We start from the raw sequence: 22,728 nt of genomic DNA on the forward strand, positions 1-22,728 counted from the left end.
TGAAAGTCAAGAAATTTGGCAGAACCAACAATTTATCAAGACTGTTTTCATACTCTTTTTATACAAAGACTATTTAAAAACATTTTATTTTTAATTATCTATACATATGCTTATCTTAGAGTGCATGCAGCTGTTCATAGAAGCCAAAGGTGGGTTATGTCTCCTATTTTGGAAGGTTGTGTGCCATCTAGTGTGGGTGCAAGGAACTCAACGTGGCTACTCTGTGAGCACTATGCACTCTTACTATTGAGCCATTTCTCCAGTCCCCAAAGTTAAAATAGAAATGATGAGTGGATAAAACCTAACTTTATTTTCTCAGATTTAAACCTTTGTCTGTATTGAATTTTGGTTTCTAAAACAACCAAAAGGCCCACGTCTTTATTTTAATCCCAGGTGTGCCCTAAACACACAAGATTATTATAGAATGTTTTCATTATAATTCAGGTGTGGGAATATAGGGCTACTTCACAGTAGCTATGATTTGCCCCATGTTCTAACAGAGGCACAGTTTTGCCAGGTATAGTTTCTGTGAATTTGTGACATTTAGAATTCTGTAAAAAAAATTTTCCGAGTATATAAATGTTAGAGCCCTAATTGGGGGCGGGGGGGGGGGAGTTGGTTGTGGTTAGTAGTTGTGCTCAAAGAAACCAAATTAGATTCACGTCTCCGTTTTCCTTTCTCTTCTATCTAGTGATGGGGGAGAGGGGTAAAGAGTGGGAAAAAGAACCCACAAAGCAGCAAAGACTGGCTACAAACAAAAAGAAATTAGCTTCAGGGATCTCTCTCTCTCCTATTCCATCTAGTGATAGAGGGAAAACTGAGGGGTGGGAAGAAATAAAGGATGGAAAAAAAAAATCCTCAAAGTAGCAAGTCAGCTACATTTGTCCTAAGTGAGACTGCAGAGAGGGGCTGTCACCGGATCTCAAGGCAGATAAGGGGAACTTCATTCTAATAGGATCTTCATTCTAATAGTACCCAAGGACATTTGTGTGTGTGTGTGTGTGTGGTGTGGGACAATCATTTAGGCTCTTCTACTTTGCTATGTTGTCTCTAAGTATTTCTTCCATGAAAAAGAATATTGTAGCAGTATGAATGAAAATGGTTATAAATTTACATATTTAAAGGTTTGGCTCCTGGTTAGTGAAATTGCTTGGTAAGGATTAGGAAATGCCTTCCTTAAGAGGTATGTCACTGGGGGGTGGGCATACCACCTCAACAGTCATTGCCATTTCCAGGTAAGCTTTAAGCGAGGCTCTGTGTATCTTCCTGCTGCCTGTGGATCCCAAAGTTGAACTGTTACTTCTCCAGCACCACATCTGTCTGCATCCTACCATGTTTCCAACCATGTACCTCATTGTGAAAATGGACTAAACCTCTAAAACTGTAAGCAAACCCCAATTAAATCATAGTGTCTCTTCACAGCAATAGAACACTAGCCAAGACAACAATCAAACTTTATTAAAAACATTTTTCTAGGAGGTAGAAAGAATACAAAGTCAGAGGAGGGGAATAGTGATAAATTTGTTCATTGTATGGCTATTATATTCGCAAATTCACAGTATTTGTGGTTTCCTGCATAGGGTAAAGACAGCCAAAGTTCTAGCATGGATGGGGTAGGTAATCTCCAACCTTTACCCCCGAGGAGCTATTGACATGATGGTTTGAGGAAGTGGCTATGCTCATGCACAGCAGTAACTGGACTCAGTGGCTTGAAGGGAGAAAATGGAGTAATATGCTCATAATTCATTGCATATATGAAGAAAATTACTGAGAATAAAGAAAAATAACATAATTTTCTTTTAACAGATAGATAATATAGCTCAGAACTCAAAATTATTTTTAGTTTTGAGCTTCCCAAGTAGTAGAATTATAGGTATATGCCACCTCATACAGGAAAACAAAACTGTTATGTGTTTTTTGTATTTAATCTCCTGATTCTATGCGCATTGTTGCATGTGGGCCATCTGAAGAGCTTGTTTTTGGTATAACATTTTTATGTTAAGGGTTTTCTCTCCATACTTTTGCATTTGCAAATGGATGGAAAACATTCCCTCATGCTAAAAATTATGCATTTTCATGAATTTTAGAAAGTCAAGTTGATAATGAAGTGTTTCCACATTTTATATTTAGGATTTCCCTTCAGTGTAAGTTTTCCCATGTTTGTTAAAGAAGCAGAATAAGTGAACATTTTCCTGTATTATATCCAGAAGTTTTTCTCCAGTGTGAATCCTTTCATGGCATCACAAAGAACAAGGGTCAATGAAAGTATCCCATAATGGATACAAACATTGGGTTTCTTTCCAGTGTCAGCTATGTCATGTAACTGAAAGGAATCAGAGCAACTAAGTTTCCCCACATTTATTACACTAACAGAGTCTGTTTTCTCTATGAGTCTTTTCATGTTTCTGAACACTACTGTAACAACCAAAGGTTTTCCCACAACACTTACAAATATAGGGTTTCTCTTCTGAGTGAACTATATCATGCCTTCGAAGGGAACTGTACAAAGTGAAGGCTTTCCCACATTGCTTGCATACAAAAGGTCTCTCACCACTGTGAGTTCCTTCATGTATATGAAGGGAAGTGGAACGAGCAAAGGCTTTCCCACACTCCTTACACACATAAGGTTTTTCTCCTGTGTGAATTCTTCTATGTATCTGAAGGTAATTAGAATGAGTAAAGGCTTTCCCACATAGCTTACATGAGTAGGGTTTCTCTCCGGTATGAGTTATTTTATGTATTTGCAGATGGCTAGAACGAGTGAAGGCTTTCCCACACTGCTTACATAAGTAAGGTTTCTCTCCAGTGTGACTTCTTTGATGTATGTGAAGGTAACTGGATTGAGCAAAGGCTTTCCCACACTGCTTACATACATAGGGTTTCTCTCCTGTATGACTTCTTTTATGTATTTGCAGGTGGCTAGAACGAGCAAAGGCTTTCCCACATTGCTTGCAGATGTAGGGTTTCTCTCCTGTATGAGTTCTTTTATGTATTCGAAGGTAGCTGGATTGAGTGAATGCTTTCCCACAATGCTTACACACATAGGGTTTCTCTCCAGTGTGACTTCTTTCATGTGCTCGAAGGGTACTGTAGGAAGTATAGGCTTTCCCACATTGCTCACACACATAGGGTTTCTCTCCAGTATGACTTCTTTCATGTGCTCGAAGGGTATTGTAGGAAGTATAGGCTTTCCCACAATGCTCACATGCATAGGGTTTCTCTCCAGTGTGACTTCTTTCATGTGCTCGAAGGGTACCGTAGGAAGTATAGGCTTTTCCACAATACTCACACACATAGGGTTTCTCTCCAGTGTGACTTCTTTCATGTGCTCGAAAGGTACTGTAGGAACTATAGGCTTTCCCACATTGCTCACATGCATAAGGTTTTTCTCCTGTGTGATTTCTCTCATGGACTTGAACATTACTCTGTCTCTTAAAAGACTTCCCACATTGTTTACACGCATAGTTTCTTTCTCTAGTATGAATCCTTTTATGATTTTGAAGAGAACTGAGATACTTAAAGGCTTTGTCACACTGTTTACAGACATAGGGTTTCTCTTGTGTGTAAAATTGTTCATGCTTCAGAAAGCTTTGGGGAGAATCAAAAGCCACTCCACAGTCTTTAAATGACTCCTCTCCGGATTCTTTATACTCATGTGTTTTGCATCTAGTCTGACCTCTGAGGGACACAGTGATGTCTTCTCCACACACACGATTTTTACAGGGGTTTTCTCCAGTCTTATGGCTCACCACAGGATCTGGAACATCACTGAAGATTTCTTCCCATTGACTATCTGCTTCACACTCACAGAGCTTCTCTACCACTTGATGTCTATAACAAAAGTGTAGAACATTACAACATGATTTTACATTTACGTAAAGGTAGAAAACTTACTCTCTTATATTATCAGGAAAAGTGTAAACTTTACATCCTAAATTGCATAAAATGAAGAGAAGGCTCAGTAAGACAGCTTAATTATCACTGGCCAAAGCAGTGGTAATCATGTGGGGTTTCTCTGAATTTTCCCCAAAGTTAACTATTTTGCAAACATTGAAAAATCTATGTTGCAGCCAGACAATGGTAGTGCAATGCCTTTAATCCTAGCACGGCAGGGGCAGGGGCGGGGCAGGGGCGGGGCAGAGCAAGGCCCGGAGGAAAGTTTGATTCTAAGTAAGATTCAAGGTTCCTTGCTTGGACCTTCCTTCTTGTGTAGCTTCCTTGGGTCTCTGGAGTATAGCATGGGTGTCCTGTACTTTATGGCTAATATCCATTTTTGTAAGTGAGAACATACCATGCATGTCCTTTTGGGACATGTCCTTACTCAGGGCAGGGGCAGATGGATTTCTAAGGCCAGTCTGGTCTACATTGTGAGTTCTAGGACAGCCAGAGCTACACAGAGGAACTATCTCAAACAAAACAAAGCAAAACAAAAACCACCAAACAAACAAACAAACACCTTGTACTTTGGAAATCAAACCTACCTCAAGACCCAGCTATTCTATTCGTAGGCATATGCCTAAGAGATGTTCCAACATCGCACAAAGACACTTGCTTAACTATGTTCATAGCAGCTTTATTTGTAACATCCAGAAACTGGAACCAACCTAGATATTTCTTAATTCAAGCATGGATAGAGAAAATGTGGTACATCTACATAATAGACTACTATTAAAAACAGCTATTAAAAACAAAGATATCATGAATTTTGTAGGCAAATGGATGGAACTTGAGAATATCATCCTGAGTAAGGTAACTCAGTCCCAAAAGAATATACGTGCATGGTATATACTCACTTATAAGTGGATATCAGCCATAAAAGACAGATACCATGTTATACTCTACAGACCCAAAGAAGCTAAACAAGAAGGTCCAAACAAGAAAGCTTGAATCTCACTTAGAAGGGGAAAAATAGTCATAAGAGGCAGACAGAAAGAGGGAACTGGGAGGGAGGTGGCATGGGGAGGGGAATAGAGGTTTCAGGATCAAGTGTGGGGAAGGACAGAGAGGTGACTGAATGGATGGCTATGAAAATGAAGGGAAATCTGCAACTGGCTGGGGTGAGTAGACCTGGGATAAGGGAAACACCCAAGAATCAATGGGGGTGAACTTAGTTGTGACTCATTACATTGGAAATATGGAACCTGAAGAGGCCACATCCTGTAGCCAGATAGGAACCTCAGGTGAGCAATAAAGACACTAACCCACACGCATTTCAACCCAAAATTTATCCTATCTCCAAGAAACTCAGGCACTGGGGGGATGGAACAGAAATGCAGGCACTGGGGGATGGAGGCCAACCAATAACCAGCCCAACATGAGACCTATCCCATAGGCAAGCACCAATCGCTAACACTATTAATGTTATTGTTACACTTGCAGACAGGAGCCAAGTTGTCCTCTGAGAGGCTCCACCCAGCAGCTGACTTGGACAGATATAGCCACCTACAGCCAGTGGATGGAGCTTGGAGACTCTTATGGGAGAATAGGAGAAAGGATTGCATGGCCCTGAAGGGGATAGGAACCCCACAGGAAGACCAACAGACTCAACTAACCTAGACCTTTGGGACTTTCAGAAACTGAACTACCAACCAAAAACCATACACAGAGTAGACCTAGGCTTCTCTACACATATGTAGCAGATGTACAGTTTGGTCGTCTTGTGGCTTCTGAACAACTGGAATGGGGACTATTCCATTTCAAAAGCTGTTGCCTATCTCTGGGATATGTTCTTCTAGCTGGGCAGCCTTGTCTGAACTCAAAGGGAGAGGAAGTGCCTAGCCTCACAGAAACTTGAGGTTCCTGGGGGATAGAGGGGTAGAAGAAGGGGAGAAGGAGATGGGGTAAGGATTGTGGATGGGTCAGTGAACAGATGTAAAGTGAAAAAGTAAAAGAAAAAAAAAAATCCCAACCAACAGCAACAACAGAAAAAAAAAAAAAAAAAAACAGGAAGAAAAGGTTATATCTAAATATAGCTTAAGCATTCCTCATTCAAACACAAAGGACAAATAGGGTAAATTTTAAACTTTTTAAAGATTTATTTATTGTTTATAAGTACACTGTAGTTGTTTTCAGACACACCAGAAAAGGGCATCAGATCTTATTACAGATGGTTGTGAACCACCATGTGGTTGCTGGGATTTGAACTCAGGACCTCTATAAGAGCATCTCCACTGAGCTATCTCTCCAGTCCTAAATTTTAAACTCTTAGAACAAGACTTAGAATAAGAGGTGAGACTTAAATGCAAACATACCTTGCATCCAAACTTGAAGGTAATATCATACAATCTCTTTAATAATTTTGAGTATGAAATGAAGTTTGTATGCCATTAAAACATCAGAAAGTATCATTTGTGGTATCATGCTTATACTTAAATTCATATTTACAAATTTGAATTACAGTCAGTAAATATATTTAAAGACACACTGAAAGTAAATCACTTTAAAGCTTGGCTTACTTTGTTTGAAATATTTTTTTGCAATTCCAAGTTTCCTGAGAAGTATTACTTTTTCTTGTGAGTGCAAATTACCTTAGATTTTCCCCAGGATTTTTGTATGCATTTTCAGTGTTCTGTTCTCCCAATTTCTGTCCTAAAAGTAGACCCAGAAAACCCATTATAAATTATTATGCAAAATATGACTCAAGTTCCTGTTACACCGTGACCATACCAAGTTGATTCATCTAAATATTCCATTTTCATATCCCAAGTCATAGAACAACATTGATGGGCAGTGGACATTGTTCTTTGAATGAAGAATTATATAAAGTGGACATTTCTGGTTTCTTTGGAGACTCAGGATATAATGATGTTTTGCTGAAGGGGATAAAGGTGAAAGGATGTTTTGCTATAGCAAACATATGAAAGGATGCATAATGTTTAGAAGGAATATAAATATGGCACCAGACAGTGGGAAGGTGAGCACTGGTTCACTTTCTCCTCCCCACTAGTCTTAACTTCTGACATGCACATATTTGCTTGCCTTACATTGCGTTGCTGAACTTTGCTTGTGGTGACCTCATAGAGAGAAACTCACCAAAGAACTTGTGAGGCTCACACAGCTTCTTGACGCTTCTGTGGACTTGGGCTGACTGGTAAGCCTAAATTTCTTCTGGATTGAACTGCCCTTGCTCATTCATGTGTGATGTCTGCCAAGTGTTTGATGTTTGCTAGTGGACTGGACTGAGAACAATGAAGATTGGAATTGCCCCTCAAAACTATTTCTAGACAGATCCACTTTCTCCCCCATATCCTAATAACCTTTCCTTTCCACTATCTCTGGTGAGTGATGGGCTAGAGGGGAGGTTGAACCCTTTTTAACATAAGCTGTGAAAAATATATGCCTATAATTTATATCCCCCTTACCTATATCATGCAGGTTCCTGATGGTTTCTCTCATCACAACTCTGTAAAGATTTTCCTGCGAAGGATTCAGCAAAGTCCACTCCTCCAGGGTGAAGTTCACAGCCACATCCTCAAAAGTCACTGACTCCTAAAACAAACCACATATGTTTTCAGGAGCAAGGTGAAACTGGCAACACTCAGGAGCCACACTCAATTCCTAGGAAATGCTCATGATGCTGGGAGCGCCTGATATTTACTGTGAGCTGACTGTTTCATGACTTGTGATAAGTTTCTGGGTCCTCCCTAAGTCTTCATTGCATGTACTATCTTTTTTACTTGTGTCTAGATAACTGGCCTTATCACTATAACTGCCAAGAGGAGCTTGATTTACCAAAACACTTCTTGTATTTATTTACTAGCATCTGCTCTGAATGTTGGTACTTGTTTTAGATGCTCAGTAGAGACAGCACTCCAATCTCCCAGGGACACGTCTTTAATGAGCTTTTTCTATAGACACATCATCACACCCATTGAAACAACTTGTTCCCTGAGAAATATACATTTTCTGTGATTACACTAAAAAACAACATTTGGAAGTGTCAATATAATATCCAATAGTTCAAAATGAATTAAATGATACATAAGATTAAAGAAAGTGTAATTATCACTAAAAACAATTTAATGCATATTTCATAACATAGCAAAGAAGAATCTGACTTTCTAACACAGTGGATGCTGTGTTATGTTGTTTGTTATACAGCAAACACCCAGGAAGCAGACTGATACAACAGGTACTACTGAATGCTGGCACAACTCAACAAAACTTTAATCTAATTGGATACTGTATTACATTCATCTGATTTCATGTTTAGTAATCAACTCACTGTATAATTAAATGAAAACAAAACTCTGAGCTTGGAAATGTCAGTCAAGTCTTTAGGACACAACAGAGAATTTTCTTACAATAAAAAATAAGCTGTGCTAGTGTATGTCTTTAATCCCAGAAGGTGGGAGGCAGGGGCAGGCTGACTATGTGAGTTCAAGGTCATGGCTTGGTCTACATAGGAAATTTTAAACTAGTTTAGGCTTTGTAGTGATCTCTTTCCTGGAGAGAACAAGCCAGTAAGGTGAGGGTGAGAATGAATGAGTCCAGGAGAGCAGGGGCCTGTAAGATGGCAGCAGAGCTGGATGGAGCTGGCCTGACTGCAGTTCTGGCCTGCTAGTGCGATCTCTCCTAGATACAGTTTCCACGCTCAAGAGAGGAAAGGGACCTGGGATCCAGGCCATGCTGTATCCTTGGTGGATTATGCTCAAATTTGCAGTCATGAAGTCTATATGGGTTAAGAAAGCTGTGGCCAGGGCTGGAGAGATGGCTCTGAGGTTAGCACTTGCCGTCCTTCCAGAGGTCCTCAGTTCAATTCCCAGGAACCACATGGATCCTCAGAACTATCTATTATGAGACCTGTTGCCCTCTTCTGGGGTGCAGGCATTATACCTATCATTTGTTTTTTCTTTTAAGAAAGCTGTGGCCAATCCTGTTCAGCAGGAAAATCTTTGTTACTTAGAAGCCTCTCAGGTTCCTGCAGAGGAAGATCTTCTGTGACATCAGGAATAGCAGTGACGAGAAGGGAAGAAACACCTCCAGAAGAAACAAATGCAACCAATACAAAGAGGACTTGGGGCAGTGCTAGAGAAGAATATCCATGGGTATCTGGCTATTGCTAGCCTCTTATAATTCACCCTGTCCCTTTAATATACTAGTTATTTTAAGAGGCCAGATCCCACAGCCTAAAGACATCAGGCCATCCTCATGTAGCTTTCCCACTGGGACAGTGTTAAGAAGCTGTTTTGTGGTATGGTTTTCACAGCCTCTCTAATTTGTGGTCCTAATCATTACCTGGCCATTCCATATTTCTTATCAGTAGGCTATCTCAAACTGAATCACATATAGGGACTACTGCTACACCAGCAAGAAAGAAAAGCCAGTTTCCTTTATTAAGGGGCTATCTCTAAAGGCTCTCTTTTCTGCACCCCTACCTCCAACATAATGTACTTGTTCCTGTCTAATACTCTCCCCAATGAAGACCCAATCCTGGTCTGAGGCCTTTTATCCTAATAGAACTCATTCCTAGGCGGTAAATATGTGATATCCTCTATCTGCTGTTTCCCTTTCTGTACTTAGCACTGAAGACTATGTGATTTTTCCCCTTGACTTGTAGGAATGCTTAGAATATCACACTTAAAGCACTGAAGGTACTCCATGCAGGATGCTTCTCTCACATAGTACCTGTGACCAAAATCAATTTCAGGTGTGTGGGATCCAATTTGTACTATAGTATAAATAATTTTCTGCTGGAATCTCCAAGAATCCAGTCATTCTAGAAGGCACCCAGCATACTAAAAAATTCCAAATATTTGTCTGAGCATATGGCTTACCAGTTAAGTGCTTGTCAATTTAGATCCTCTAAGACCCAGTAAATGCTAGAAAGGCATAATGGCCTGCTTGTAATTATAGCCTTGGAAATTGGAGACACACGGTCTCTAAAGCAAGCTAGCTAGCACCACTACCCATTTCAGTGAGCCCTGGCTTTAAGACCCTGCTTTAGTGGATAGGATGTAAAAGTGATTTAGGATGATTCCTAATACTAACCCTGGGCCTTTTTGTTGTTGTTGTTGTTGTTAAGATTTATTTAATACATATAAGTACACTGTCTTCAGACACACCAGAAGAGAGTATCAGATCTCATTACAGATGGTTGTGAGCCACCATGTGGTTGCTGGAAATTGAACTCAGGACTTCTGGAAGAGCAGTCAGTGCTCCTAACCACTGAGCCACCTCTCCAGTCCAACCCTGGGCTTTCTCATGCACACGTACACTTACATACATAAAAATAGAAAAAGAAAAGAAAAAAAGTGACTTTGATCTAAATGTTTACTTTTCTGGCACATAAGATTATTGAGAAGGGACAGGGATCACTGTGGGAATTCAGGAAATTAAAGAGCAAGTGTACGGACAATCACACCAAATCAGAGCAGGACTACCGTCTACTGCAGATTACCACCCTGACTCTACCTTCCCATTTGTCATAGGACTGCTATGGATCCTGTTTATTACTGAGGTGAGGACAGGCAGCGGCATCAAGACAGATCACTGAATCAACATTCCCGTCCTGGGTGGTCACAGCTCCCAGTGGACAGCCACTGAAGTCATCCTGCACTCAGCTCCCAGTGTTCAACCCTCACTCTCTCTTCAGAAGCAATCTCACTAAGTAGTTTCGGCTTGGAACTTACACAGACAGGGCAAGTCTGCATGTGACAGAGATATCTGCCTGTTTCTGCCTGTAGAGCTGAAACTAAAAAAAGCATATGCCACCATAATGGTTGGGTTTTCAACTCTTTGATTGGCAGCATCCAGGTCTTCCAATTTCCCTGGGGACATAACTACTGTTTCCTGTCCCTAAGGGAAGTTCTTAGTCTAGTCTGTTTATAAGGGGAAGCTCAGTTTTATGCCTGACTAGTAATACACATCTGGTTTGGGTTCCTGTGGTGCCTATTACAGAAGGTAGAAAGATTGAATCGAAGGGGATAGGGAACACTATGGTTTATAAAATTTTAATGTAAAATCCTGTATTTGAAAGGAGAAAAAAAGTAGTCTTGTCAAGCTGAAAGATATCAAAATTAACGGGGTGCAAAGATAATACAGTAGAAGGAAAATATCTGCAATACGAGAAATTGAGGATGAGTGTGCTGAGTATAAATGGAACCATCAAATCACTAAAGATGGAAAAACTACTAAAACATTTGAATCACATGTAAAGAAAGACATAGCCACTTGATAACAGTCAAATAAATACAAGTAGATCCCATTAGGCGCCATAACGACAAAGTTCAGTCAATATTAAGTGATGACCACAGAAAAGTTACTCAGGAGTAACATTTGTATAGGGGTGGGGCTGTAGCTTGGTATATGGTAGATTGTCTAGTCTCAAAAAAGAAAAAAAATCGATACGCTTGCAATTCACTGTTTGAACCTGAGCACGACTTAAAGTCCAGTCATTTCCAAAAAAGCATATGTTACTGGAAAGGAACAGAGGTTTTTAACCCGAGTAAAAGATAAACCCGACAACTCTCAAGTACCATACGCACACAGATGATGAACACTGAAAAGTTCTTGCCTCAGACCTTAAGTCAGAAGGGATGAAGATAGTTACGTCATACTCTATAAAGGGATAATCTACCATGAAGATATTACAATCCTAAACGCGAGAGCTGCCAAAGACTTATATGCAACCAAAGAAAACAACTGTGACTGTCCCTTGAGAAGCCCACTTACACCTGGGCATGTCTCAGTCTTCCCACGATCACGTCCATGCTAAAGATCTATATTAAACATGTCTCTTGGGTCTGGAGAGATGACTTGATGGGTAAAAGTGCTCGCTGAGCAAGGGTGAGAACCCGAGTTCAAAAAAAAAAAAAAAAAACAAAAAAACAAAAAACCAGACATGGGGACAGAGCCGGGAGGGTCGTTGGAGCTTGCTAGCAGGCAGCCTAGTCACAAGTTCAGCAAGAAGCCCTGTCTCATAGGAATAAGGTGGACCGTGACAAAGCAGGACACGGTGTGACCTCTCGGGCCTCCGTGCATAGCGGGGCGTAAGTCTCACTCTCAAGAACTGTCTCCTAAACCTCCAGCTCTGCTCCACACCATCCAGCCTCGAAATTCTCTTTCCGCGGTGAAGCTCGGAATCCCGCTTCCGTCTGACTTTCGCTAAGGGAAAAGCAGCATTTCTGGAGCCCCAGGCGACAGTGCGCAGCCGCCCTTCCGCCCCCAGCGCAGCGCCGTCCGGAGCACCGGCTGCCCCGGACCAAAGGCGCCTCGCACAGCCCCGCCACTTGCCTGGCTCACCATGTCTGTGCCCCGGGATGCTGCGGCTCCACAGAGGCTCCGGAACAGGCGCTCACACGACCGCGAGGACTCAGCAACTTCGACTTCTTCAGCTGAGAGCTATGAGGAGGGAGACGCCAGCAAGAAAGATGGCGGGTGAGGAACTTCCGCTCCGCCCGCCGGCGCTCCTGATTGGGCAGCTCACACACCGGCGTCTGCACCTGGACTTTCCTGCGGACCTCACGGCTGTTCCTGGGTCAGACGTCATACAAACTAGGAAACTAAACTGTACTGGACTCCCACAGTTGGTTGCTGAGTAGCACCAGGAAGAGAGATGGTGGACAAGGAGCTGCTTCTCGGCGCCCTGAGACAGTTTGTACTCCTTTGGCCCTCATTGCTGGTGCCCTCAGATCCAGTTTGAGCCCTGAGTGACAGAACAAACTTATACTCCACTCCCTCTTACTGACACAACCAGTCCCTCTCCCGTCAAAAACACTAATGAGATTCGTTGGACGCACACGAAAGATGAAAGAAATCGAGAGCAAAGGTGTGAATATAAACAAGCTATATTATGTACATGAATGAAAATGTTATAATGAAACATTCCGTGTAATTTCATGCTAATGAAAACATTCTAGCAGTTAAGAAGAAAAAGCTTTGGCAGCTCTTTCATAAAGGAAATTCTTTTTAGGAACGAGGTTTATTATAAAGTTCCTCAACCCATGATCAAGCCCTGTAGATGGAAGGGACATCATTAGAAACAGTACAATTTATGCAGATCTAAACATAGGGCCTGAAAATAAAAGGGCAGGCTTTCATTCAAATCCTGGCAGGAGGGCAGAGGAGGAGGTGATGGGGGTGAGGAGGAGGTAGAGAAAGTAAGGGGCAGGAATTGGTGTACAGACTGACTTTGAGAAGGAGAGGGGAGAACAGAAGAGTCTCAGAGAACAGCCTTCATGTTTGGACCAAATCCCTGCTATCCTCCTGAGGTGTCTCAGACTGCTCCCCAACAACAACAACAACAACAAAAAAAGTCTGGTTTTTAAAGAATAACCTTTTAGGGGGGTGGGAACTTCCGTATCACGTGATTTGGGTCAGCATAGTATACCTGAAGGGGAGCAAGGAGGAGCCAGGTACTATAGAGAACTGTCACCATACAGCACACAACTTAACTCTGTCCAAGAGAGAACTGCATAGACGTGGGTCTAAAGGAGCAGGCTGGTAAAAACCAGCCACTTTGGCCCATCCTGAGGGGTGTCAGGTCTCACAGAAACCTGGGACAGATGGCTGAGGTGCCTATTAACAGACAAAAGCAGACACTGTCAGCTCTCCCAGCATGTTTCACCTGACTCCCTACCTTAAACCTCTGCTGGGTAAACCCTGGGGCTGGGCTTCCTTTGCCCCAGCCTTTGATCCTGTTATCGTTTGGCTCCTGGATGTCTCTTGATCTTTTCGCCATTCTCTTCTCTCATGGTCCAGTTCAGCTGGTTAGCCATGTTCAGTCTGGACCCATCTAGGTTCCTTTGGCAATATTCTTCTATCTACAGTAAACCTTCTCCACCATACCCAACAGTCTTCATGCCAAAAATTTTCCTTCAGGGAGTAACTATTCAGAACTTACTCTTGACTTCCCAGGGTGAGCATTTTACTTCTTCCTGTGTGGTAGATTCTTTTAGCCTCTGTAATCAGCCTCACAGAAATGAAGATATTTTAAAAAAATATGCCTTACAATCTACCAGACTAGTAAAATGATGAGCTTCAAGAAACCTGAATTTCCCCCAAGAATCTTAAATTTGGAGAACAAAAAGGTGCCAGCCAGAAGGGGATTTATGACTGGTAAGTCTACTTTTCAGGACTAGGCTGAAGTCCAGACAATAATAGGTCAACGGTGGTTAGGACCAACCTAGACTGAGACTAATTGTCATGGGTAGCTTCAGTTGTCAATTTGAAACACCTGAGAGGAGGAAATCCTGAGCAATTGCTGCCACCCAACAGTGGGCATGTCATATCTGTACATCATTCTCTCGCTAATTAATGTAGGAGGGCCAGTGTGCTGTGGGTAGTACCTCTCCAAGCAGCTTTCCTGTCTTTAGAATCCAGAATTAAAACATCGTTTTCTTTTGTGTGTGATGTGTGCTTATATGCCCACACACTTGTGGGTGCACAGAAGCCAGAGGAGGATATCAGGTATCATTCTCTTTCTCCATCTTATTCTCTTAAGAAAGTGAAAGATCCCCACCATTGAGCTAGCCTGACTGCAGGAACAAGGTCTGCACAGACGAGCATGAGTTCAAGGTAGAAGGTAAGGCAGAGCAGTCATCTGTAATTCAAGGTAAAAGGCAGAGCAGTCATCTGTAATTCAAGGTAAAAGGCAGAGCAGTCATCTGTAATTCAAGGTAGAAGGCAGAGCAGTCATCTGTAATTCAAGGTAGAAGGCAGAGCAGTTGTCTGTAATTCAAGGTAAAAGGCAGAGCAGTTGGTCTGTGGTCAGCCACCTGGTACCAAAAGAGGGAGTAGAGGGTTCTTGCAGAAATCCCCCACCCAAGATAGGGCCAAGTCAGCTATTATCTAAACACCATGTCCTGGGCAGGTGGCTAAGGACCTTGCCCCCAGTTCGACCCACCGCCTCATTTAAATCAACCAATTAAATCCCTGTAACCATGCATCTGCTTCTGTAAGCCTGCTCCTGCTTCCTAAAACCCTATAAGAGGGAGAGTGCCCAAGCCTGGGGCGCAAGTCCTCCGAGAGACTGTGTGCCCGCAGGTACCTGTGTACTTTGATCAAATAAACCCTCATGCTGATTGCAGCCTGTGGTCTCGGCTTGGTTTTTGGGCTCGAGGGTCTCCTCTGGGGAAAAGGTCCTCTCTGAGGGTCTTACAAAAGGATTTTCCCGAATCTAAAGTCAGGGGGCAGACAGGAAGCCCATCCATCTTCTGGGTCTGGCCCTCTCTACAGATATCACCAGTGGCTAAGCTCAGCTTGTTATGTGGGTGCTGGGGACCAAACTCAGGTCTCATACATGTAAAGCAAGCACTCAACTTCACTGTGCCCCCCTTCCCCAGGCAAGAGGATTTTCATACATAAACTGGATCACATTTAGAATACTGGCTAATATGAAATGATGGTAATATTTAAAGATAACCAATTGATACCACATTTGCTAAACAGCAAGAACGATTTAACATGTACTCTTGTGTTTATGTGTGTCAGTGCTAAGAACACCAGCTGACATGTTAGGCCAACAATGAAAGCTTTCTTTACATAGTGAGTTTCCACGAAGATTGACACACACCTCAGCTGTATGGAGCCACCTGATAATACCTACTTTCCTTTATAGCTCTAAATGGGTGTTTCAACCTCGGTTCACCAACTCTCAAAAAAAAAAAAAAAAGTACTTACATTTGCAAATAGTATGTTCTTACATCTACAGTATGATTAGAGCAGCGACATGGTTTGGGCTTGCTTCTATGTCCCTATTTTACAATACTGTTCAGCACGAGATGTTTGGAAGTTACTTCTGTGCAGTGAGAGCTATGCAGCCCCTTCTTAGGGTTCTACTATGGCAATTTACCTAAACGTTTACCTAGAGACACAACATCAAGGGCTGATTATTAGCCTAGTTCTCAGCTCAGGGAGAGACATGGTGTCAAGGGACTGAGGCAAAGAGTGGGGCAGAAGGACATCCTCCTCTGGCCTCCAAAGAAACACAGGCATATACAACTATGCACATGCCACACATACACAATAGTAAAGTAAAAGGAAATGATATTTCTGATGAACAAATCCGATATGACATGTAGATAGATTCATTACTACAATCCATTATATTTGATGTGACCAAAGGCTTGGTACTGGTGATCTCTGGCCATAGTACACTTGAAAGACCCCCGCTTAGCAACAGTAAATGCCATTTCTGTAAGGCTGTGCACACACGGGGCAGGCTAGGTCAGGGTCCCAGGTGGCCAAGCAAGATACCGGTGGGCGGCCAGCTAGCAATAGACAAAGAAAAAAAGACATTCAGACAAGCCCAGCTTTCAGATAAGCTGCAGCCCCCGACTGGAACCAGGAGTTGTGTCCTTGGAGCCATATTTCTGCCACCATCCCCACACTTAGATGAGCCCAAAGCAATTATCCTCGGAAGCTGCAGCCCAACTAGTACCAGGAGTTGCCTCCTTAAAGCCATATTTCTGCCATAGTTCCCACACTTAGATAAGCCCAAGGCAACTATTCTCAGGAGCTGCAGCCCCAGCTGGTATCAGGAGCTGTTTCCTTGGAGCCATGTCCTTGGGCTCACCCCCTGGCCACATTTAAACTAACCAATTAGAACCCTGTTGCTATGCTTCTGCTTCTGTACCTTGCTTCTGCCCCCCAAGCCCTATAAAAAGGGGACTGCCCCTTTGTTCGGCGCGCAAGTCCTCTGAGAGACTGTGTGCCCACAGGTACCTGTGTACTTTGATCAAATAAACCCTCATGCTGATTGCAGCGAGTGGTCTCGGTTGATTATTGGGTCCTGGGGTCTCCTCAGATAAAGGTCCTCTGGATGAGGGTCTTTCACACTTAAACCAATGGGATGTATCTTTTGGTAAGAGAAGTGAAGGGAAAATTATGATAAAAAGCTGTAACATAAATATGATAAAATTTACATAGGAATAGAGCATTAATTAGTAGGATCCCACTACATAAGGAATCTTCAGCATTTTGGCAATAATGACTCTGACAAAAGGAAAAATTTGAAAAATTGTGAAGTTGATCTCTTTATGATTATTTTGCAGATGTTTGTCTATATATGTATGTGATGGTTTGTATATGCTTGGCCCAGGAAGAGGCACTGTTTAGAAGTGTGGCCTTGTTGGAGGAAGTATGTTATTCTGGGGATGGGCTTGGAGACACTCTTCCTAGCTGCCTGAGGATGCTCAGTCTGTTCCTGTCTTCCTTTGGATGAAGATGTAGAACTCTCAGCTCCTCCTGCACCATGCCTGCCTGGATGCTGCCAGGCTCTTATCTTGATAACGGACTGCACCTCTGAACTGGCAGTTAAATGTTGTTATTTATAAGACTTGCCTCGGTCATGGTGTCTGTTCACAGCAATAAAACCTGTTGGAAAAATAACTAACCTGCATCTGCTAAGGGTTAGCTGAACTGTCCACTTGCAGGCCTTGACTTGGGGAGAGAGCAACACGCCCTTTGTAATGCTAATCGGCCCAGTCACAAGCCTACTCCACACCTGGTCTTCTTCTGGTTTTCAGTTGCCCCGGGTTAGGGTTACAGACTTCACCCTAGGGGTGACTCCTCCACCCAGCAGCTAGAGCATTTGCAAACTTCCTTTGTAATTACCTCTAAGTGTATAACTGTGAGACTGGAGTCAGTCGTGCCGGATTTTCTAGAAGATGGAGTAAAACACTTCTGGTAACACAATCGAGTTGTATCTTTCTTTCAAACCCTTAGGCCTTTGTCCAGTTCGGAGTAGCTGTTCGTGGTCCGAACACCACAAAAACCCTAACTAAGACAATACACACACACACACACACACACATCACATCACATCACACACACTGTTGAAATAGTTAAAATTATAAAACATGCACAGCAGTCTTACTTAGAGACAATATTAAAAGCCAAAAATTGAACCCACGGTGGTGCTATGACCAGAGTAGCTATGCCTCATCTGTACTTCCCACGTATCCCTCCTGTTGCTACTCTGATGCTCAAAGGTGTCCAGTGATTTGAAGAATATTGATGCAGGAGTTAATCCTACAGTGAAGAGCCATGTGACTAACCAGCAGGCAGTTTTAGAAGTCCATTCTAAGTTCAGGCTTTTACAGGAAACTCCGTATATGTGCATTGGCATCATGGACCGGTTCCTACAGGCTCAGCTGGTCTGCAGGAAGAAGCTGCAGTTGGTTGGGATCACAGCTCTGCTTTTGGCTTCCAATGTTTCTCTGAGTATTAAAGACTTTGTTTATATCACCGACAATGCTTACACAAGTTCCCAAGTCTGAGAAATCAAGACTCTGATTTTGAAAGTTGAATTTGGAGTTGGGCTGGGCTTTGCCACTCCACTTCTTAAGTTGAGCCTCAAACACTGAGAGGTGGATGTTGACCAACACACTTTAGCCAAGTATCTGATGGAACTGACACTCGTTGACTATGACATTAGTTTCTCAGGCTGCAGCTACTGCTTCCTGCCTGTTTCGGATGGCACTGGGCCAAGGAAACTGAAATTTAAAGCAGCAGTATTACACAGGATACATGAAAACGTAACACTGGAAGTCATGCAGCACATGGCCGAGAACGTTGTCAGTCAATGAGAACCTCACCAGGTCATCACTGTCAAGTACACCAGCAGCAGACTCCTGAAGATCAGGATCCCTCACCTGAGCTCTAAAGACCTGGCTTCCCCTCTGATGGGCAGGCCCTAGACAGTGGGGCTTCTACACTGCTCTTCTTAGATTTTTGTACATACTAGTTTTATCTAGTTCACATCACAAAAACCTCTTCTCAGACTAATTTTTATCTGTGTTTTTGAGAAAAAAATAGTTATTAATTTTCTAATGGTTAAAAAAGTAAAATTAAATCTACTTTAAGTTTATTTTTTTTTTCTTTCTATACACACACACACACACACACACACACACACACAATCCATGACAAGAGCTTAGTAGAGAAATCCAGACTATTCATTGCCTTTTGTGTGAGCACCTCCTTTGCATGAGTGGAAGCCAGAGACAACACCAGGCATCCTCTTCTACTGCCTCTGCATCTTTGCACGTGACACATGGTCTTGCACTAATCTTGGAAACTTGTTTTTCATCTTGATTGACTGGCCAGTGAGTCCTAGTAGTCTTCCAGCACTGTCCCTACTTTCAGCAATGACATTACATGAATGTTTTGGCTACATGTAGCTTTTTACATGGATACTAAGGATATGACCTCAGTCCTGATGCTTTTCCACTGAGCTACTTTTCCAGCCCAATATAAACATTTTTATAGGTCCATTAGACACAATTATTTTAAAAATACATAAAAATTAAGACTGTTCACATATTAGAAAGACATTTTAATTCAATGTTTAAATGTAGAAAAAGTTATTAACTGACTTTACTAATAGTGAAACTACAGATTATGCACATGCAACTATTTAAGAAACTTTATTAAATAATTTCACTAAAACATTTATTTTCAAACATAAGGGGAACACTGTATTATTCAGATCTACCTATGAATGTGCCACTAACAAACCCTCCTCTAAACTGCAATTTCTAAAGCATTCTACACAATTTTATACCAGGCTCTTCAAATTAGTTGTATTAACAGAATCCTACTGCATCAGATTTTGACACTGTATGCTACAAAAGACAATTCTACCTACATTTCTAAGGTTTTGGCTATGTGTTTTGATATACTGGTCAACTGAGGACTTACAGGTTTCTTCTATCCAAGGTTCTTGATGTGGTGTGTTCTTTTATGTGTGTGATGTGCATGACCGTGTGGATGAGTGTTCCTGTGTTGGTACACACTGTACTTGCACTTAGAGGCCAGAGGTTGCTGTATCACAAGAGCATAATGGGAAAATCCATACTATTGCCTTTTGTATGCTGGCGTCTTCCTTAATCGTTCTCTGCTTAATTTTTGAGAGCTCTCTTCCTGGATCTGACTAGCTACCCAGCAAGCCTCAGGGATTCTTTTGTCTCTGTCTCCCTAGCACTGAGATTACAGACATGTGCCATCATGTCTGGCTTTTATGTAGGTGCTGAGGATTTAAACCCAGGATCTCATGCTTCTGTGGCAGGGACCTTACAAACCAAGCCATCTTCTCACCCCCATAATGTTTCGAGAACTGAACAGGCAGAGCTAATCCCACATGCTTTCCAATGATACACATTAAACTCATTATACCATCACGTGTGCTAGAAAGATCTGAAGCTTTCCTTTAATCTGTATTTAGAAATAAGTTCCCAATGTTTCTCCATTCTTTTTTTTTTTTTTTTTTTTTTTTTTTTTTTTAAGAGAACCAGAACATGCTAAGACTTATTCACATAGCTTACAACCATATGGTTTCTTTGTTTTTGTTTTTGAGTTAGTGAAATTAAAACTCATTCAGAGAGAAGGTCTTCCAATGTAGCTTACACACAGTGCACCCTTTCATGGTATCTAAGAGAGCCGTGAGTACTGTAGGATTTCCCACATTGTTTACATACATATGGTTTCTCTCCAGTGTGAATTCTTTCATGGCATCGTAGGGAACTGTGATCAGTGAAGGCTTTTGCACAGAATTTACATACATATGGTTTCTCTCCCCTGTGGATTCTTTCATGGCGTTGAAGAGAACTGTGGTAAGTGAAGGCTGTCCCACACAGCTTACACACATAGGGTTTCTCTGCACTGTGAATATTTTCATGGCAACGAAGAGAACTGTGATACATAAAGGCTTTCCCACACTGTTTACAGACATAGGGTTTCTCCCCAGTGTGAGTCCTTTCATGGCAATGGAGGGAACTGTGAAATGTGAAGGCTTTCCCACACACCCTGCATAGACAAGGTTTCAATCCACTATGGATTCGCTCATGTTTTTTCAGTGCGCTGCTCAACACAAAGGCTTTCCCACACTGCTTACAGCCATAGGCCTTCTCTCCCCTGTGAATCTGTTCATGGTATCGAAGAGCATTGTGATGCATGAAGGCTTTCCCACACTGCTTACATGCATAAGGCCTTTCTCCACTATGAATTCTTTCATGACATTTCAGAGAGCCCTGACGACTGAATGATTTCCCACACAGCTTGCATACGTAGGGTTTCTCTCCACTATGAATCCTTTCATGACACTGAAGAGAGCTGCAATCAATGAAGGCTTTCCCACATACCTTGCATTCATAGGGTTTCACTCCAGTATGAATCCGCTCATGTCTTCGCAAGGCACTAGAACAAGTGAATGTCTTCCCACACTGCTTGTACACATAGGGTTTCTCTAAACTATGAACCTTTTCATGGCACTGGAGGGAACTGTGATCACTGAAGGCTATCCCACATTGATGACATATGTATTTTATTCCATTGTGAGCTTGTTCATGACTTTCAACCTTCCTCAAAGAAGAAAAGACTTTCAGAAATTGTTTGCATTCATAGGGTTTCTCTCCACTATGGGTCCTTTCATGGCGGCGAAGGCCACTGGAATAAGTGAATGTTTTGCCACATTGCTTGCATATATAAAGCTGTTCTCCAGTGTGAGTTCTTTTATGTGTCAAGAAAGAACTGGAAGAGTGAAAGGCTTCACCACATACTTCACATATATACAGTCCATCTCCATTCTGTGTCATTATCTGCTGTCGAATACCAGCAAGAGGCAAAGAGTCTTTCCCAGCGTGCTTCAGCACACAGGGCTTTTCTGTAGCGCACATTCTTTCATGCCCCTGAACAAAACTGTGTTTGCCAAAGCCATCTTCAGTTTGTTTATATTTGTAGTTTCTCTCTTCAGTGTGAGTCTTCATATGTTCCAGAAAACTTTGGGGAGAACCAAAGAATTTCCCACACTCCTTACATATGCCTGGTTTCTCTGCATATTCTTGACTTTCACATAGTTTGTATTCAGTCTGAACCGAAACGGGAAGAATTTTCCTTAAATTTTCAGAGTCATCTTCAAGGATCCAGTCTTCTTGCTCTTTTGCTAGAATGTAGATGCAGAAAAATCACTTTGAGTTAATACAACACTAAAGAAAAATATTAGATTTTAAGTAGGTTTCTGGTATAACATGATCATAACTGGTTTATTCATCAAAATTGCTGCTATTGTACAAATCACGGAGCTTCATTGCTCAGCAGAAATACTGTTTTCTCATGGAGTACACAGGCAGTGAGTGATCTTACCCTTACCTATGGCAGCCAGGTTCCTGCAAGTTTCCTGCATCACATCTCTGTGCAGCCTCTTTTGGGAAGAATTTAGCAAAGCCCACTCCTCTGCAGTGAAGTTCACAGCCACATCCTCAAAGGATACAGACTCCTAAAAAATAACACAATATTTTCAGGAGGAAGGGTGAGACTGAGCACTAGAGAGCCACACGAGAGAGCCACACTCAATGCGTATGATGTTTACAGAATGCTGTGTTGTTTAAATGTTTAATCCAGGTAATGTTCATCAGAGCTCTAGTTAATACTCTTTAATGATGCAATTCTAATGCTAGGCTGCAACTGCATTATAAAACAAAAGCAGAAGCCTGTTATACTGTCGGGTCATCCCAGTAAAGTCTGTACTGGTTCTGTTGCACCTGTCTTAAAAAAATCCTAGGCTAGGTATAGCAGACCATGTCATCAATCCCAGCACTAGGGAGGCAGAGGCAGGCAGATCTCCTTGAGTCTAAGATCAATCTTACATAGTAAGTTCCTGGCCAGATAGGGATACATAGTGAGAGGCTCTGTCTTCAGAAACCAAACCAAACAAAACAAAACAAGACAAAGCAACCCTTACTAGTCCGTATCCATAATAGAGTCACACCAGCTATCTGGAGACCAATC

At 42.0% G+C, this 22,728-nt stretch overlaps 1 protein-coding gene across 1 annotated transcript; it reads right to left on the bottom strand.

Moving 5' to 3' along the window:
• Nucleotides 1-1,485: 1,485 nt before the first annotated feature.
• Nucleotides 1,486-22,028, bottom strand: LOC308429655 (uncharacterized protein; the record flags this gene model as incomplete). Its single annotated transcript, XM_080928589.1, has 6 exons — nucleotides 1,486-3,831; nucleotides 6,528-6,588; nucleotides 7,362-7,488; nucleotides 12,244-12,342; nucleotides 20,421-21,883; nucleotides 22,019-22,028. The coding sequence occupies 6 exons, from the start codon at nucleotides 22,026-22,028 to the stop codon at nucleotides 2,367-2,369; spliced, it is 3,225 nt and encodes a 1,074-aa protein (XP_080784715.1). The 3' UTR covers nucleotides 1,486-2,366.
• Between the last annotated feature and the right edge of the window lie 700 nt (nucleotides 22,029-22,728).

This window comes from Micromys minutus, assembly GCF_963924665.1.
Source record: "Micromys minutus genome assembly, chromosome: 14".
NCBI classification, from domain to species: domain Eukaryota; kingdom Metazoa; phylum Chordata; class Mammalia; order Rodentia; family Muridae; genus Micromys; species Micromys minutus.